The sequence below is a fragment of the Conger conger genome, chromosome 11, assembly GCF_963514075.1.
Source record: "Conger conger chromosome 11, fConCon1.1, whole genome shotgun sequence".
Lineage (NCBI taxonomy): Eukaryota > Metazoa > Chordata > Actinopteri > Anguilliformes > Congridae > Conger > Conger conger.
In genome coordinates this window covers 24,821,215-24,837,975 of record NC_083770.1, presented here as the reverse complement: position 1 = coordinate 24,837,975, position 16,761 = coordinate 24,821,215, and the positions used below count along the sequence as shown (strand labels likewise).

At 38.7% G+C, this 16,761-nt stretch overlaps 1 protein-coding gene across 3 annotated transcripts; it reads left to right on the top strand.

The window, feature by feature from the left end:
• Nucleotides 1–1,951: 1,951 nt before the first annotated feature.
• tgfa (transforming growth factor, alpha) lies at nucleotides 1,952–16,337 on the top strand. 3 transcript variants are annotated; one of them, XM_061261655.1, is made up of 7 exons: nucleotides 1,952–2,041; nucleotides 2,353–2,447; nucleotides 8,014–8,070; nucleotides 9,711–9,825; nucleotides 10,772–10,921; nucleotides 12,202–12,311; nucleotides 15,401–16,337. In XM_061261655.1, exons 2-7 carry the CDS (start codon nucleotides 2,408–2,410, stop codon nucleotides 15,406–15,408), a joined length of 480 nt encoding a protein of 159 aa, XP_061117639.1. In that variant the 5' UTR covers nucleotides 1,952–2,041; nucleotides 2,353–2,407; the 3' UTR covers nucleotides 15,409–16,337. The 3 variants fall into 3 exon arrangements, with proteins under 3 accessions (XP_061117639.1, XP_061117638.1, XP_061117637.1); XM_061261654.1 differs by having other exon boundaries at nucleotides 1,965–2,223; XM_061261653.1 differs by having other exon boundaries at nucleotides 1,965–2,447.
• Nucleotides 16,338–16,761: the final 424 nt, after the last annotated feature.

Sequence of the window (16,761 nt, the reverse complement as noted above, 5' to 3'; positions counted from 1 at the left end):
ATGGACTACAAACATCATGGCTCGGCTCCATCCATCGCGATAACACCACGCTGGCAGCGTGCTTGTTTGAGATCACTTTCGGCTCACCTCGAAAACAGGCGAGAGTAGCCGATTGCAGTCAGGAGAGGAGTCAAAAATTCATGACACATATATATGACTAAAAATAACTGACAGCTCTATGTCACCGTCGGATTTTTTGGGCTTGTCAGACAAAGCAATGGAATATGCTAAGCCTACCTTCTGTCCAGATAAAGAGACAACATATTGTAAACTGATTCAGTTTCACAGCAGTTAATCGAAAAACACTTTGGTGAAAAAACATTACTTTCAGGGTGCTAAAACACAGATTTGTTAATAAATCCTGATAAAGTTTTCAAATCACCCGGCCACTCACACGAGAATGGGTTGCTATAATGCATAAGTGAAAACAAACCAATCATTATTGCACAAATTAAACTACGCAAAATCCCCACCGTCGGCTTTCTTGGGCTTGTCAGACAAAGCAATGGAATATGATAAGCCTACTTTCCGTCCAGATAAAGAGACAACATATTGTAAACTGATGTAATTCAGTTTCCAAAAGTTATTGGTGCAATCGATAATCAAACGCTACGGAAGTATGAGATTACGTGAAACCCTCTCACAAATTATATTTTTGCCTGCACTGTGCATTTATCTATGAAACAAGCATACAAATACAGTTTATTATATTTTCAGCTTTGCCAAGTGCATGTAAATGTGCCTGTGCGGTACAGTAGGCTTATCTGAAGGGGTTTGCTGCGCTTTGCAATGTGCAGCACTTCTATTAATTGGAGGTAAAAGATTCCCTCGCGACTAAATTGTAGGTTCTCATAAAGATAGCCTTAAAATGTCTCGTTGGTCTGTGAAAACTGGGCTTCTACATTACATTACATTACATGGCATTTAGCAGACGCTCTTATCCAGAGCGACTTACAACAAAGTGCAAATCAAACACAAGAACAAGTGCAAAGAGGACCTGAGAGGACAGTACAGTTCCGAGTCCTCGTGTAAACATACAGAAAATCTGAACCCTTTAAGAGTACAATCAACTTTCAAACTAGCATAATTGCACAATTGCAGCTAGAATACAACAATACAACAGCCAATAAAAAAATAACAATACCTATACAAGTAAGTAACAATATCTATACAATCTATACATAAGGGCCACTACAGTCTAAATGCTCTTCTTTCAATGATGGCTCGTTCATCGACAAGAACCTTGCTTAGGCTATAACAGGTGAGTTCATCTGCTGTGAGCAATTCCTCCATGTGGTTTATATAAACTAGCTACATGTTATCCTCCAAAATTTACTTTAAACCCGGGGCTGTGTAGGTTTGTATTTAAGACACTGTTGTCCCAGCAACTAGCCCGTCCGAATTTAAATCCCTGTAACATCCTGACTTTATCCCAAAACATCAACAATCTATTCGGGCTAGCAGAGTTAACAACGCAGCTAGGCTATATGAAATAGGGCCCTGAAGTCTCGGCGAAAACGACACACTCAACAAACAAAACAAACGCCATGTGCAAGCATGCCAAACAGCAGAGACTGGTAAAATAGAGTGTGTCATGTCGTTCACATAAGTTAATGACATTGACGATGGATTGCCATTACAGTGCATGTACCCCCAAAGATGAGTAAGTTTAGCCTCTCGATTCATAGCTCATAGTTAATTGTTTTGGTCTATGCTACAATCATAGGCTAGTGGCTTCTGGCCAACTGAAACATAAAGATGGGCCGGCGATGCTGGTTTGAGTGGAAACCTTCCAGCAGTTAAAGGATGTGCTATTAGATTTTCTCCTAACATTGTTTACACAGCTGATCGGTTTCGTAGCAGCCACGTAATAGCCGCTAGTTGAGCTGCTGACACTCCTTTCAAACGGTTTGCTCCACCCTTGTCGGTAGTACGCAACAAAGTGGAAAGCCGGCATACTTTAAGGACCTTGTGCTCACAACACTACGAATGAGAGTGGTTTCCATACAGTTCCCAATCCAGAGCGGAATTCTTGTGCTAAGTATAGCCTATATTACCGTGTAGTAAAACTGCTGGCTAAGTCATGTGACATAATATGTAAAGCGAAGTAGCCTATAGCCTAGCCAACTTGCCTTATACTAAAAAAGAAAAAATATGACATTTCCGTTGAGTTTTGTGGCGCTATTAATGGGGTACATGAAAAGAAAAACAAATCTTTGAAAAGTAGGTAACTCCTATCTTTTAAAGCAAAGGTTAGGCTATCCCGAGAACATAGTTGCTATCAGTGTCTTCAAATAATTCTAATGTTTTTCAAACTCGGTTCAGCGTCGTTGATTTATCTTGAAACAACAGGTGAATAGAACGTGTCGCCGATATATCTGCGCTTCACGGGAACTCAAGCCTCGTGATGGAACGTTTCATTTGGGATGTGATATTCTTGTTTACTGGTGAGTCTTATTTATGCTACAGGTCTATACTATAGCCTCATGTTGAAACAGACCGATTACGGGGTAAGAATAATCGGATAAGGATACATCTATAGGATAATGAAGGAAGAAGTAAAAATGGAAACAGAAGGAGAGATAGTTGGCTTGCGTGGCGTGCTACAAGTTGAAAATAAATTAGTGTTCACCATTGTGTCTTTGATTGCTCTTAGCTTTAACGAAACACAACGTGGACAAGCGAGCCCGTTTAAAAGTGTTCAAGTATGACACATATTTGGTAGACCATTGCGTGTTGTGCGTTAGGGGCACTCTGGTGCACTATTATTGGCAACAAACATTTCATTCATTAGTAATCAACCTGGTGCATGGTCACATTAAATCCAGAAATGTTTATATTCATGTTTATGTGCGGTGCATTTAGAAACGCTGTAAGACAATGCACTTTGAACAGTGTGACAGTGTGCAAAGATACAGTATATCTCTCTGGTTTTAATTTAATTTAATTTTATTTATTTGACCTTTATTTATACAGGGAAGTCCCTTGAGAGCAAGCTCTCATTTTCAAGGGTGCCCTGTTTACAAAAAACATATATAAAAGATACAGGTTGCAACAGACAAGATAAGACCAGACAAAAAACAAGATATAAAAAACAGATAATTGGTAAGACACTAAAAATCAGGTAAAACACGAGCAGTTCTCAGTCATGGTACCCACGAGGAGCACTCTAAAAGAGTCTAGAGAAACGAATTGATCCAATTTTAGAGTGTCCTGGAGCCTATTCCACTTGTCCGGAGCATAGTGAGAAAAAGCAGTGTTTCCATATTCCGTCCGCGCGGAATGAGCAATCTGATGTGTGACTGCGAGCGTGTTCGGCATCTCATAGAGTTGTGAATGAGGAGCGAGGATAAATACGATGGAAGTTTACCAATTAGAGCTTTATAGATGAATAGAAGAGAATGTAGCTCTCTTCGTGCAGTTAGGGACGACCAACCCAATTTTTCATACAAAACGCATCAGTGAGTAAGAAAACCATCACCCGTTACAAAGCGCCGGGCACTATGATACACAGCATCAAGCAGCTTCAAAATGGCAGGAGAAGCATGCATATACACAATGTCACCATAATCAAAAACAGACATAATTTGGGACTGAACAATGGATTTCCTGGTTTGAAGAGAGAAACAGGATTTATTCCTGTAAAGAAAGCCAATTTTAATCCTCAGCTTCTTTATGAGATGTTCAACATGTGTGCGAAAAGAGAGCTTGGTATCCAGACAAATACCCAGGTATTTAAATGAGTTGACACAATCAATTGGTTCTCCCTGCAGAGAGTGAAGAGAAAGGCTATTATTAACAACTGACGATCGAGAGAAAAACATCCATTTAGTTTTGTTTGAGTTTAAGACTAATTTGAGATCAAGCAGAGATCGTTGGAATGTGTCGAAGGCTGACTGCAGGCATGCAGCTGCCTGAGCTGGGGTGGGTCCAAAGCAGTAAATTATTGTATTGTCCGCATAATAATGAACATTAGTGTGTACAGAAGGGAAAAAAAAATTATTTATATAAAGAGTGAATAAAATTGGACCAGTAATGGACCCTTGTGGGACACCCTTAACAACAGATAAAGAGCTGGATCTAAGATTGCCAGCAAGACTCCCAGACAAGTAGTTAGAGAACCAACTAAGAGAAAGGTCATCCAGACCAATGGAAGCTAACTTACTTAACAAAATACCATGATCAACAGTGTCGAAGGCCTTAGAGAGGTCGACAAAGAGGGCAGCACAATTTTGGCAATTATCAAGACCATTCACAATATCATTAATGATGAGGGAAGTGGCAGTAACAGTGCTATGACCGGGTCTAAATCCTGATTGATGTGAGTGTAGGATATTGTATGCGTCTAAAAAAGCCCGCAGCTGTTCAATTGCCAGGGTTTCTAAAACCTTAGCTAGGCAGCACAGTCTAGAGATGGGACGATAATTGTTTAGGTCACTGGTGTCACCCCCTTTGAACAGGGGCACGACCTGTGCGGACTTCCAGACCGATGGGATTTCACCGGAGATAAAAGTTAGGTTAAAAATGTGAGCAAGCGGGGAGGCGACCAGGTGAGCACTGAGACGCGAAAGATATGGGGCTATGTCATCCTCACCCTTAGACTTTTTAATATTCAGATGGGAGAGTGCCATGAAGACTTTTCATGCCATCTTATAGCCTTAATTTGCCCTGAAGTGTATGCCACCTGACATTCTAGCTGAATTTTTTGATAAGAGCATGAATGACAGCCAAAAATGTTATTGTGTCCCTACATGAAATATTTATATGATGTATGTGAACCATTGTTAGTGTTTACAGCCAATTAGCCAGGGTAACATCTGGAAACTAAAAAAAATCAGCAATTGCTTGCCACAACTTCAGTTAGTTTATGATTTATTTGAATGCGGAAACTAAGGCTTTTGTGGTCTTCAGTACTTCGGTAGCATCAGCCAACCAAGTGTATTGTCCTGTCATACTTATGGACTGTATGATAGCATAATACACTTAAAATAATGTCTCTGTATATGAAATACCCTTCCTTAATTTTCTCGGAACTTCTTCCTGGAGTGTTTAACATATTGTTTCCTCAAACTAGTTGGGGGTTTCATTCCTTTCAGTGTCTGCTCAAGAGAACAGCTGATGCTGATGTTCATTATAGTTCTGTTGGACATAGTTTTTAGAATAGTAGATGATGGTAGGGATGTCCTATTTCTCCCACAAATCGTGATAACTGATAAATTGTAGGAAATTGCCTCTCCGTTTCTTAGATATGCATGGCAATTGTAATGTTGCTTCTGGCGGGAGACTATTGGACAATTATTATCAGTTATTATATTATGTTCTGGGCCTGAAGGATACAGGGTGTAACTTTTTTTTTCTGTTACAAAATATATTGGGGTGGCAATATTAATAGCTGCACCCCTGCCAACACTATCACAATGTGTAAGCAGTGAATTTGAAGATTTAGTTATTATAATGAGATTCAATTATGTTTAAAAGGCAATAAATATATTGTGGATATATGCCACTTGTACAAATTTTTCCCCACTAGTACATAAACTCAAAATATTAGCTGTAGACTGCAGTTGATAAATTAGAATTCAAGTCAATATTGTAGTTACGTAGCTCTGGGAGAGCAACTTTTTTAGCAGACATCATGCATCCAGTTGGCTGCTTTGTACTTTAGCTTGGTTAAAATGAGTATCAACACTACCTCTGCTTTCTGAAGAGGATATGGACACAAGACCACAAGTGGCGTCTATTGCTGCTTTATAACCCACATTCCTTTCATAGCTTGTGGTAAAACATTAAAATAAACATATTTTTTCACTAAATTCATTTTTTGCTAAATTGAAATGCACTGGCAATCACTCGATTTTTATTATTATTTTTTATACATAATGCTGCAATGATGGAACACTACTACTTACGTTGAGTTAACTCTGTAGGGACGAAACTGAAACCTCAGTGTGTAAATTCAGCATGAATAAAGGGGCTCTTACATCATGTCAACCTGGGCATGAAAAAAAGGAATGTACTTATTTCCCAATGAACCTTCTTTCACATTCACCCATAGGGTGTGTATTTTGGAGTATAGACTTAATTTGGCCATTGTATTAATTAAACTGCATGTCACAAAAATAGGTATTTTCAGTCAACTACATTCAATGGCGTTTTGAAAGAGCGGCGACACTTTAGACCATTTAATTTCGGCATTTTGACCTGCTGTCAATGCGTTGACTCAACGAGTGTACTGTATTAATGAAGCCGACGTTTGGATTTAAATAATGTGTTGTTCTTTAGGCTATTTCTATTCCGGAAACTGTGCGAAGTTTCCCTTTTACACTGAAGTCACACTATATATTACATAATACTATTTATCTTTTAGGCAAACTAAGCAGTACACCTAGGGGTAGGAAGGTGAGCATTGCTGGGCCGAATGGCCTGTTCTCGCCATTACGTTATGTTACGTTATGTTATGTTATGTTATTTTATGTTATGTTATGTTTTATGGTTAATCAAGACAGCAAATCACTTGAAAATCTGCCATCCAACATTTAATATCGTATTTCGTCCCGCCAGTTTGTTTCATTCACATACTGGAGTTACATACTTGGAGTTATATCAAAATAACATTTTGTAATATGTAGGGCTTTACGTTAATAGAATACAAATTTTAAAAACCACGCATTATTTAGTTCCAAAATATAATATCAATAATATATTTCTATTATTTTGTGGGAAAAATAGCCGAATTATTTTTTTTTCAATCGCTTATTAACGCTACATAGGGCACATTTATTTATTTAACCAATATATGCTTTATAGTGCTTTAATATAGCCTAAAGTGATCTAAATATTTATATTAGGCTATTTGAATGGAAATAGATTAGCAGTCTGTGCCACAAACATTTTTTCGAACAAAGGGACCTATAAATATTATTTAAAATTATTAATGAACTTAATGGTTTCATTAAATGCTATGCCTTGATCTTGGAAGGTCCCACATCATAACACATTTTGTAATTTTAAAGCTATTTACGAAAAATTAAAAGTGCGATAAAAGATCAAACAAAGCGTTCTCTGAGGTCCCCTTAAAACGAAACAGTTATTTTGAGCACTGTTGCCTGTTTTGTTGAAGAGCTATTGAAATCCGAAAATCGAATACGAACATGAAACTAACTTCACCTTACTGCTGTTAACACTAAATAAATAAAAAATATATTTATACAAACATTGGTAGATTCGATATTACATTACATTTTACATTAATGGCATGATAAATGACAAATGAAACTATTGAGTTTCCATATTTAAGTTAATTAATGGGAAATGCATGGGAATAAAAACTTAATTAATTGAAAAGGCTCACCTGAGCTCGCGTGACGGCACACCGGCTGAGAAACGATGTTCTACAGGCCACATCTGCGAAGTTGGAAAAAATAAAACTGGCATGTCCTTTAGGAAACCTTTTTGAAAATACTGGATGTATTTGGGTGAAAAAGAAAACAAGTCCGAATGCAGCGAACTCTTGGGAATGTGTGATTGTGCAGTCTGATTGGTACTGTGGTCATGCCATCCGCACTTCGAAAAACATTGGTCAAACTGTCAGCATCTAGGCTACATTGCGCTTTACGGTAAATCGTGTTTAGGCGACAAAATACAGCTGAAACCTCCACTATTCGCTCGTTTAATACTCCATGATAGCGTTTGGTTATTTTAAACATTCAATAATATAAATAATAACCTTGAAACTAAAATAGGCCCACCAGCCTTGGTGATTTGACTCCTGTATACAAATCTCATGAAATTAAGGGAGGAGATATGCAATGAGACTAAAACTATTAACTGTCTTTATTACTTTAGCTTGTTCCCACTTTCCTATGATTAAGAAATAATTTTCTCTTGAAGGCACATCAGAGGCAGAACTGCTCCTCTAGTGTGAAACTCAACTGAAATATTTCCTGCAAGGCCTTTTATGTAGGTTGATCTTCTTCTATATTTCATCCTCTTTTTATTTCTACACATCCCCAGGCTCTCTATTTACCTATGGACAGGTGCAGGAGAAGCCCACTACAACAGGAGTAAAACGTAAGTCTAATACCTTTTGGTTCTTTCAGGAACAATGTCTTTTCACACTTTGGTAAGAAATCTTTTTGCCCAGACTACATTTACCTGTTAAATACTGTTCATAAAAAGTCTCTGAAATCACATTACAATTTTTATGAGATATTGAAAAATTCCAATTGGAATTAAGCATGAGATAAAGACGTGGGAGTGAATAGCACTGTTGCCTTACAGCAAGGAGGTATAGTGTTTGAATCCAAACCAAGGGCCTTTCTGCATTGAATTTCCATGTTCTCCCTGTGTCCACATGGGTTTCTGCCAGGTACTTCAGTTTCCTCCCAAAGTGCAAAGACATTCATTAGGTTAATTAGAGACTAAATTGCCTATAGGTATGAATATGTGTGTGTGTGTGTGTGTGTGTGTGTGTGTGTGTGTGTGTGTGTGTGTGTGTGTGTGTGTGTGTGTGTGTGTGTGTGTGTGTGTGTGTGTGTGTGAGTGAGTGAGTGAGTGTGTGTGAGTGAGTGAGTGAATAGTGTGTCTGCCCTGCAATGGATTGGTGACCTGTCCAGGGTGTATATTCCTGCCTTTTGCCCAATGAATGCTGGGATGGCCCCCAGTATACCCTCCAGTACATTAGCCTCTAGAATCTCTTGATGTTTGGTGGAATCAACTGTTCCTTCTACTCGCACAATATTTCCTGTGTCCCAAGCTACCACACAATCCCAAAGCGTGATGGATACTGCACTGCACTCTTAACAGTTGGCAAGGTATTCTCTACAAAGGCTTGACCCTTTTTTCTCTCCAAACCTACTTTCTTTGGTGGTGGCCAAAAAGTTAAATTTTGGTTTCATCAGTTCAAAGCACATTGTTACAAAAAGCTTCAGGCTTTTCAATATTGGTGACAATCCAGGGACAGAGACCCGGGTTTGTGTGGCACCTCAACAGGTATGTCCTTTCTTCAGTCCCTTCTTGAGAGCGAAGGTTATGTTGCGGCCATAAGTAGCTGCCACATGCTTGTCAATGGCGTGACAGTGGATCCCCATTGCTTGTCGGCTGCCTCTTATAGGCCTTTCACACCGGCAAGGCTCCGTGCCGGTACCTAATTTTGAACTGGCCGGCGCATTCAGACCAAAAATAAATTGGTTCGGAAAGCTGGTTCTCAGCTGGAACCAAAAAATAGTTTTTTTCCTCGCAAACCGTGACGTCATCAGCGGGTGTGTCATATTCCGCCTGCCTTGTGCATTGAGCCCTCCATCATCAACAGAACTTTGGTTCTGCTTAAACTGGTATGGACGTGGGCAGGTTCTGTCTGAAAGCAGTGTTTGTTTGGTCCCCTCATGGAACCTGAGGGTAGTCTTGAACACCCTTACAGAGCTCTCCTTTTGAACCCTTAGGCAGTCTGTGGCTAGAGCTCCGCTCGCTAAAAGCAGCTTTTCTACTGGCCATTCCCTCAGCAAGGCATGGGAGTGAGCTGCATGCTCTGCTGGTGCATGCAGCATGTGCAGTTGGCAGGAGAAGGCTCAGCCATCTCTCTGGTCCATGACCCAGCATTCCAGTCAAAGGTTCTGCAATGCTCCTTTAGTGTACAATTTTAAAATATAAATCAGTCTATTTCCTCATTTTTTCTCTCTCAACCTGTCTGCCCTTTGTTTTTTTAAATGCAGATCCCTTGGCAGTAGCAGTTCGCTCCCACTTTGATGACTGTCCAGACTCTCACAGCCAGTTTTGTATCCACGGCACCTGCCGCTTCCTGATTCAAGAGGAGACACCTGCCTGTATGTGAGTGAGCACTTCCTTTCCACCAGGATTCATAAAAATATTATTTCACCACAAAGAATTCGTATTCTTTCGTAGCGACAAGATAAAGCCGACAGTAGCCCAAAAGTATGCCAATACAGAGGTGCTCACTGAATAGCAATATTTTAAAAAGGAGTCTTGTGTCGGACAGTTTGTCTTTCTGTTCAGGAAACTTGTTCTGTACAGTTTCTAGTGGTGAGCTGATGTAGCAATGTGCGTGTGCCAGGTTCCACTTTTGTTAAAATAAGCCTAGACTTTAGTTACCGCGAGGTAAGCTACGTCTGTGGAGAACTCGGCCTCTGTTCAAGCGTTGGAAGCAGGAGAGCGAGACATAGTTGGAGAAGCCAAGAGCGAACAAAGAGAGAGTCCAAAGAAAACGGCAAAGAGACTGGACAATGCAATTATTTTGCTCAATATTACCTTGTCATTGTTGGTTGTCTCTGGGCAGTCTTCTTTCTCCAATATATCCTTTGACTGGATTATATACAAAGAAAAATAAGCACTTGCTCTGCTCTTAATGATGGCTTAATTTTGAACGGAACTGGCATTTGGATGGTAAACCTTTTGTGGCCACCAGTCACAACAGATTATGACAAATCCACCAAAAGTTAAAAATGAAAAAAACAAAGGACAGCCACATTAATTGTTCTTAAAACATTTCAAATTGGCATGTTTTTGTGCTTTAGGGCTCTGGACAATTGAAATTACTGGGGAACCTCTACTATCATGGCCTCTTTTTTTTTATCCTGGAAGCCTGAACAAGCTGTATAAATGATGGGATTTCCTTCGGGAGTGACTGAAAGACTGCCACCCCTTTCTTATCCTGCCATTCCTTCACACCCCCCACACCCTCATTTCATGTGTACCTTTATATTTCTGTTTGTACACACCTACTATTTCCTGTTTGTTCCGTTTGTTTCATCCCCAGGTGTCACCCTGGCTTTGTGGGAATACGATGTGAACATGCAGACCTGCTGGCAGTGGTGGCCACTAATCAAAACCAGCAAATCACAACCACTCTGCTGGTGATGTGCATTATAGGCTGCTTTCTGCTGATTCTGATCTGCACCCTTTTGCAGTGAGTACAGACTAATGCTGGCACGTGTATAGACACGCTTAGTACAGTTCAGATGCTCTGATACTGACTCTTACCCTCCGTCATACCCTCACTTCCAAATAAACCAAAAAAGAAAACAAAGTCCACAATGGAAAAAAAGGAAAAAAGCACTCAAATAGACAATAATAAAACAAAAAGGCACCCAAGTCTAAGCATTTGGGGGTTAGGTGTCTTGCTCAGGGACACTTCAACACACCCAGGGTAGGATCGAACCGGCAACCCTCCAACTCCTGGATTCCCCCGGGAGTTCATGTTTGATATTTCAATTATTACATTAATATTTCGATAGCTTCAAGGTTCAATTACTCCAAACCGATGCTGATTAATTCTACTATTATTTCCACATTGGGCGCTCCTCTTTTTAATGGCAGTATGTGCTTTTTTGTGTTTTAATGAATATTTGAATTAAAATATTAATATTATTAAATAATATAAAAAAAACAAAAAACATTTCAGTAGATTCCAGGTCACAGGACCCACTGAATCAAAACTAATGACAAATAATTATACTATTCACACCACATACACACACACTCTTTATACTGACAATATATACTTTGTAGTGTTTTAATAAATATTCAAAGGAAAATAATGAATTTACATTATTTGAATGGAGAAGTCATAGATTTCCAGGTCCCATGACCTATTGACTCAAAACCAGACAATAATTCTACTCTTCATACCACATAGGGCACACCTATAAAGTTATCATTTGTTATAATTAAAGTTATGTGAGGTGCATGCATTGTGTTTTTATACAGGGGTTTGTGGGTTCCATTACACCGAGTGGGGCCAACATAGCCTCAGGGACATGGTGAAACTACCAAATTTATATAAATGATATAAAAATCTGCGCATCAACCACATGTGAATAGTTTTGCTTTTTAATTTAGATTAAAATTATGGAGTACAGAGCCAAAATATTTCTTTGTCCCAAACATTGTGGTGCTCACTGTGTATTCAGATTTTTATTTTAAAAAGAGAAAATCTTTTCCTTTTGTTTTTTATTTAGCAAAATATTTCGTACACCCTTTGCAAGGATAACACAACTGAATCTTCTTCTATAGGCTTCTACGGCAAACAATTTGTCCATTCCAAAGCACCAGAAAAAAACTTGCATTAATGATCTGAAATCTGCACTGAAAAAATTTATTTGTCCTGATTTATTGAATTATTTAGCAGTATGGTTAATGTTTTTCACAGTGCTATAAATAGTAATTAAAAACCTTTCATTCCCACAGTTGTTGTCTAAGGCGGAGAACCTGTGGGTGCTGCCGAACGCTCCCTTTTGACCCAGAGAAGCCCAGCAGTTTACTGAACAGAGGGGCCTTCTGTTGTCACTCTAAAACTGGTAACTATGTTTTTTAAAATATTTTTCATATTATTTTGTTTGATCCTGCTTTTGCAATACTATCATACAATATAACTTCTACTCAATCTCTGAAAGCTTCAAGGATGTTTCTCAACCACTGGGTAAAATATCCCAGAAATAAGGCCTTAAACCTAGCAGATGACAAAAGCAGGACCATGCAATACTCTGCCTGTACAAATGACTGTAAAAAAGATGTTATTCAGCCAAAAAGCCAAGTTTGGCCGGCTCACGTGGAACAGCAATAATTGGCTCGCTGCTCCAGAGGGAGGGACTTGGCAGGGTTAGTAGATCGCCGCACAAAACAAGCACCTCGGGCGCCTCGGAATCACGGTTACAGCTTGGGAGGCGAGACGGCTTGAAGAAGGTGTGTCGCTCTCCCGTTGGCCGCCGAGGGACGGGGTGTGGGCGGTGTATCTAATACTAGCTCTAATTGAATCAGACGGGGTCCAATTGGCTACCAAATTGGGAGAAAAAGGGAAAAAAATCGGATAAAAATTATTATTAAAAAAAAAAAAAAAAAAAAAAAAAGATGTTATTCATATGGGCCATTCCATGAGAACTCAAATTAAGTCCACCAAAGCATCTCTTCAATTTCTTTAATGTTTTGTCTGGTGGCCGCAATGATAGAATATAAATTCAGAAAATTTGAGATTTGTTTTTGTGCTATAGGTTTTTAAAATTTACAGGGCTATCATTTAAGTGCCACGTTGCATGAAATCCATTTATTTTCATTTTGAAATGGCCATAATTCTGCAAGCAAACTGTCAAATTTGTTAACTTGGGGCTTGATTTTCGTACCTGAAATTTGCAGGGTATATTGGTGCGGTCGCAGCCTGCCTGAAATGAACATCTTATTTACTAAGGCACTACAGCTCATTATGCAATCAGAAAATGGGACTGCCTACTAATCGCAATTATTTGTGTGACTGGTTGTTTTTTGCCTTTCTCTGTTGGTTTTTCCTGATTGTTTTGGAGGATAAGTAATTGAAACAAACACACTACCCTGTTTTTATTATTTTAGCAATGCAATCTGGGCATGTGTTGTTTCTAAAAACATTCTGTGAAAGGCAAAAAGCATGCTCTTTCTACGATGGACAAAATCAATTAAAGGTACAATAGGTCATTTCGGACTTCTAAAGGTCAAGAAAGGAACAGCAGCAACAAACACCTTCCAACCACAACACTGTTTATCCCTCCCCCTTCTCTATAAATATGCTGATGTTCAAACACCATTGACTGTTTCAGTGCACCTTCAGAGCCTATTCATAGTATTCTGATGACGTCATGTGATTAGCTGGGCGCCATATTGTTTACATTTACATTTTACATTTTTTGTCATTTGGCAAACGCTTTTAATCCAAAGCGACTTACAAGTGCATAGGTTCTTCCAGAAGTTAAAGCATCACATCTATAACTAGTAAAACACACATGAAGTGTTGTTCTAAACATAGTCATCATAAGTGCAATTTTTTTTTTTTTTTTTTGGGGGGTTAGACAAGAGGGATGGGGATATCAGAAAGGGGGGCGGGGGAAATCAGGAGGTAGGACTAAGGTGCAGTTTGAAAAGGTGTGTTTTTAGTCTGCATCAAAATAGGGGGAGGGATTCTGCTGTCCTGACAGTAGTAGGCAAGTCGTATGGGTAGACTAACCACTCACTAACATGAAAGCTCCCACCACTATGTGGAGTAGAATTAGAAACATGGAAAATGATAGATTTTTTTGTTCAGCTTGTTCTTAGAAAATGGTCACAACTTGTGTAAGTTATCATATCATTTATCATTAACAAATCCGGTGGTGACAAGAGTTGTGTTTTTATAGAATCCCAGTGGTGAGAGAGAATGAGGGAGAGGATACAAGTAGTGTAAAACAAGCCTGGAGGCACTTATGGCTTGCCAGAATAAAGTGGAAATATGTCCTGCCTTCACAAAGCAGCAAAGTTTTTTTTTTTCTGATCACTTCATTCAAGGTAGAATCTAGCCAGATCAAATTGATTAATGCCAGTGTTGACAACTAACGTTAACGTGGGTATCACGTTAGTAAAGCAGATATTTTGTCAGCATGCCTTGACAGAGGTTAGTATTTTAGCCAACTGGTGCACTGTGCATCTGTACAATATGGCTGGGATTCGTTCTGAGTGACCTCGTGGAATACTATGAATACCTGTGTCTCTGTTTTGCTTGCACCTTGGTTTACGTCAGTGTGTAACAAATCACCCTTGCTAATTGTGTGGACTTTAATAAATTCAAGAGAATACATAATCATCCACACTTATAATATCTCAACCCTTTAGTTGCACTGTCCGCCCTTAAATATCTATGCATTAAGGAGAGAACGCACCTTGCGGTGACTCTCCTAGATGATGCACATATTGCAGTTCCAGCCCGGGGCTCTAGTTTGATTCAGTACATAAGACTCATTATTTCCTGTGCTGAAAATCATCACCAAAGTCTTTTACATCTGGCCATTCAAGTTCTCCCAAGATGGCAATTATCAAATGATTTGGTAGTTTGCTTATAGAATTATGTTCATTTAAAAATTGGATTTTGTGTAACTTGTAACTTTAAGTGATTTGCCTAAATTCTAGAAGGCTCAAGCACAAAAATGAAGCAGCGTATAAAATTTTCAGGATTTCTATTCCTCGTCATTGCCTACCACCAAAAAAAAAATTCTAGAAATTGAAGAGATGCTGCAGTGCACTTAATTTGAGTTGACACGGAATGGCCAATATTTTGTTTTATATTATCCTGATATAACCGCATTTTTTCATGTTCTATGAAGCATTATATCCATTACTATTTGTTTTGATAACTTCCCACTATTTAATTATGCTTTGATATCAAGTACTTGGGTGTTTTATTTGGACAGTGCTTTACATCTCATTCTAACTTCTGTGCTACATACTCTATCTGCCTAGAGCAGGATAATTCTGCTCTAGGCGGATGGTTTCAATTTGACCCCCACCCCCACCACCACTGACCCCTATGGTTAAACCAGATTGTGGAATTCACTATGTTTGATAATCCTAACATTTTTGTTCTTTTTTTTCTTTTTACATTAATCTCTCTTAGTGGTTTGAGAGATGGACCTTTCTTTCTCTTTTGGGTAATTTGCTCTGCCTTCGAAATATACAAGTTCTGGTTCCCCCACCCCCTTTCACACATCTTCAGTAATACAGGCAACAGAATGGAGATCTTGTTTGGATTCCTGTAACAGTCCCATTTATGAATCTCTGGTCATGTCAGTCAAGAGAATGATGAACACAGACAAGTAAGTGTAGAACGTGACCGAAGTACTGGTAGGTGATGCAGAATGATCATTTACAAAACTATATTCAAATGTTTAATGAACATTGCCTTTGAGAGTACTCAAACAATATAAAGACTGTCCTTTCATGGGAAAGACTGGGTTCACAGTAAGAGCAAGAGCACAAAGAAGAAAAACAGGATTACAATAACTGGAAAAAATACCTCATAAAAACAGGAAGAGACACAAGGCATCCCATCTGCTTTCATAAACAAAAAAACTTATGTTTCTTCTCTATTTAAATAAGGGAAAACAAAGGAAATAACCAAGAGATTTGGTGACCTTGAAGCAAAATGGATACAGTTTGGAAAATCTGGAATGCTCCACTGGACAGATGCTACCTGTACTCTCCATTGTAGAAACTTGGTCTATAGAAAGGGCTCTGAGATGTTAAAACCCTAAACTCCCTAAAATTTTACCAACATACCTTATACGCTGCCCTACATTTTTTATTAATAGCACACATGGGAACAATAGAAAGGTGCATTTTATTTATTTTATTTAGTTGGAATATTTGGGTTCAATCCTCACAAGAATCAACACAAAGGAATAACAATTTTAAGTGTTCATGTTTAAGTAGGGCATAGGAACAATTTGGACTGTGTTGAGAATGGGAGATAATATAGGTATTTCAAGCCGTACCAATAAAATGGATTACTTAGGCTTTTATAATGTTGGAACACCAAAGGACTGAACTAAATATGTTCACTGAAAAAGACACTTATTTTAGACATAAGTGTCATTTTAAAGCCCTGGTAGCTCAATAACAGGCTTGTAAGATTGTGTACATTCATGCTGCCATATTGGTGGGTATGTCACCTTACTTTTATTACTATTGCTAGACTATTGTCATTTTCTGACACATTTTTTGAAAAAAAGAAATGTTTTCTGTAATCTATGGGATCAAAGGATTTCAAAGGAATATTTATGGTTGTATGAGCAACGACTCAAATATTGTAACATGGAATTGTTCGTTTTTATGCATTTTTTTGTTTGAATACCCTTACTGTAACTGTGCACTAATTAACGTTTTCACAGCCAGTAAGTTTAAGATTTTCACAAGCTCTTTTCACGTAACACTACATTATGCATCTGGTAGCACCTCTACAGAAATAAGGACATGTGC

What these genes read in the sequence shown, in the direction of transcription:
- tgfa (XM_061261655.1), top strand. Translation starts at nt 2,408, where the DNA reads ATGGAACGTTTCATTTGGGATGTGATATTCTTGTTTACTG. An exon ending in TGTGATATTCTTGTTTACTG is followed by an intron (nt 2,448 to 8,013) that starts GTGAGTCTTATT and finishes ACACATCCCCAG; the next exon opens with GCTCTCTATTTACCTATGGA. An exon ending in CACTACAACAGGAGTAAAAC is followed by an intron (nt 8,071 to 9,710) that starts GTAAGTCTAATA and finishes TTTTAAATGCAG; the next exon opens with ATCCCTTGGCAGTAGCAGTT.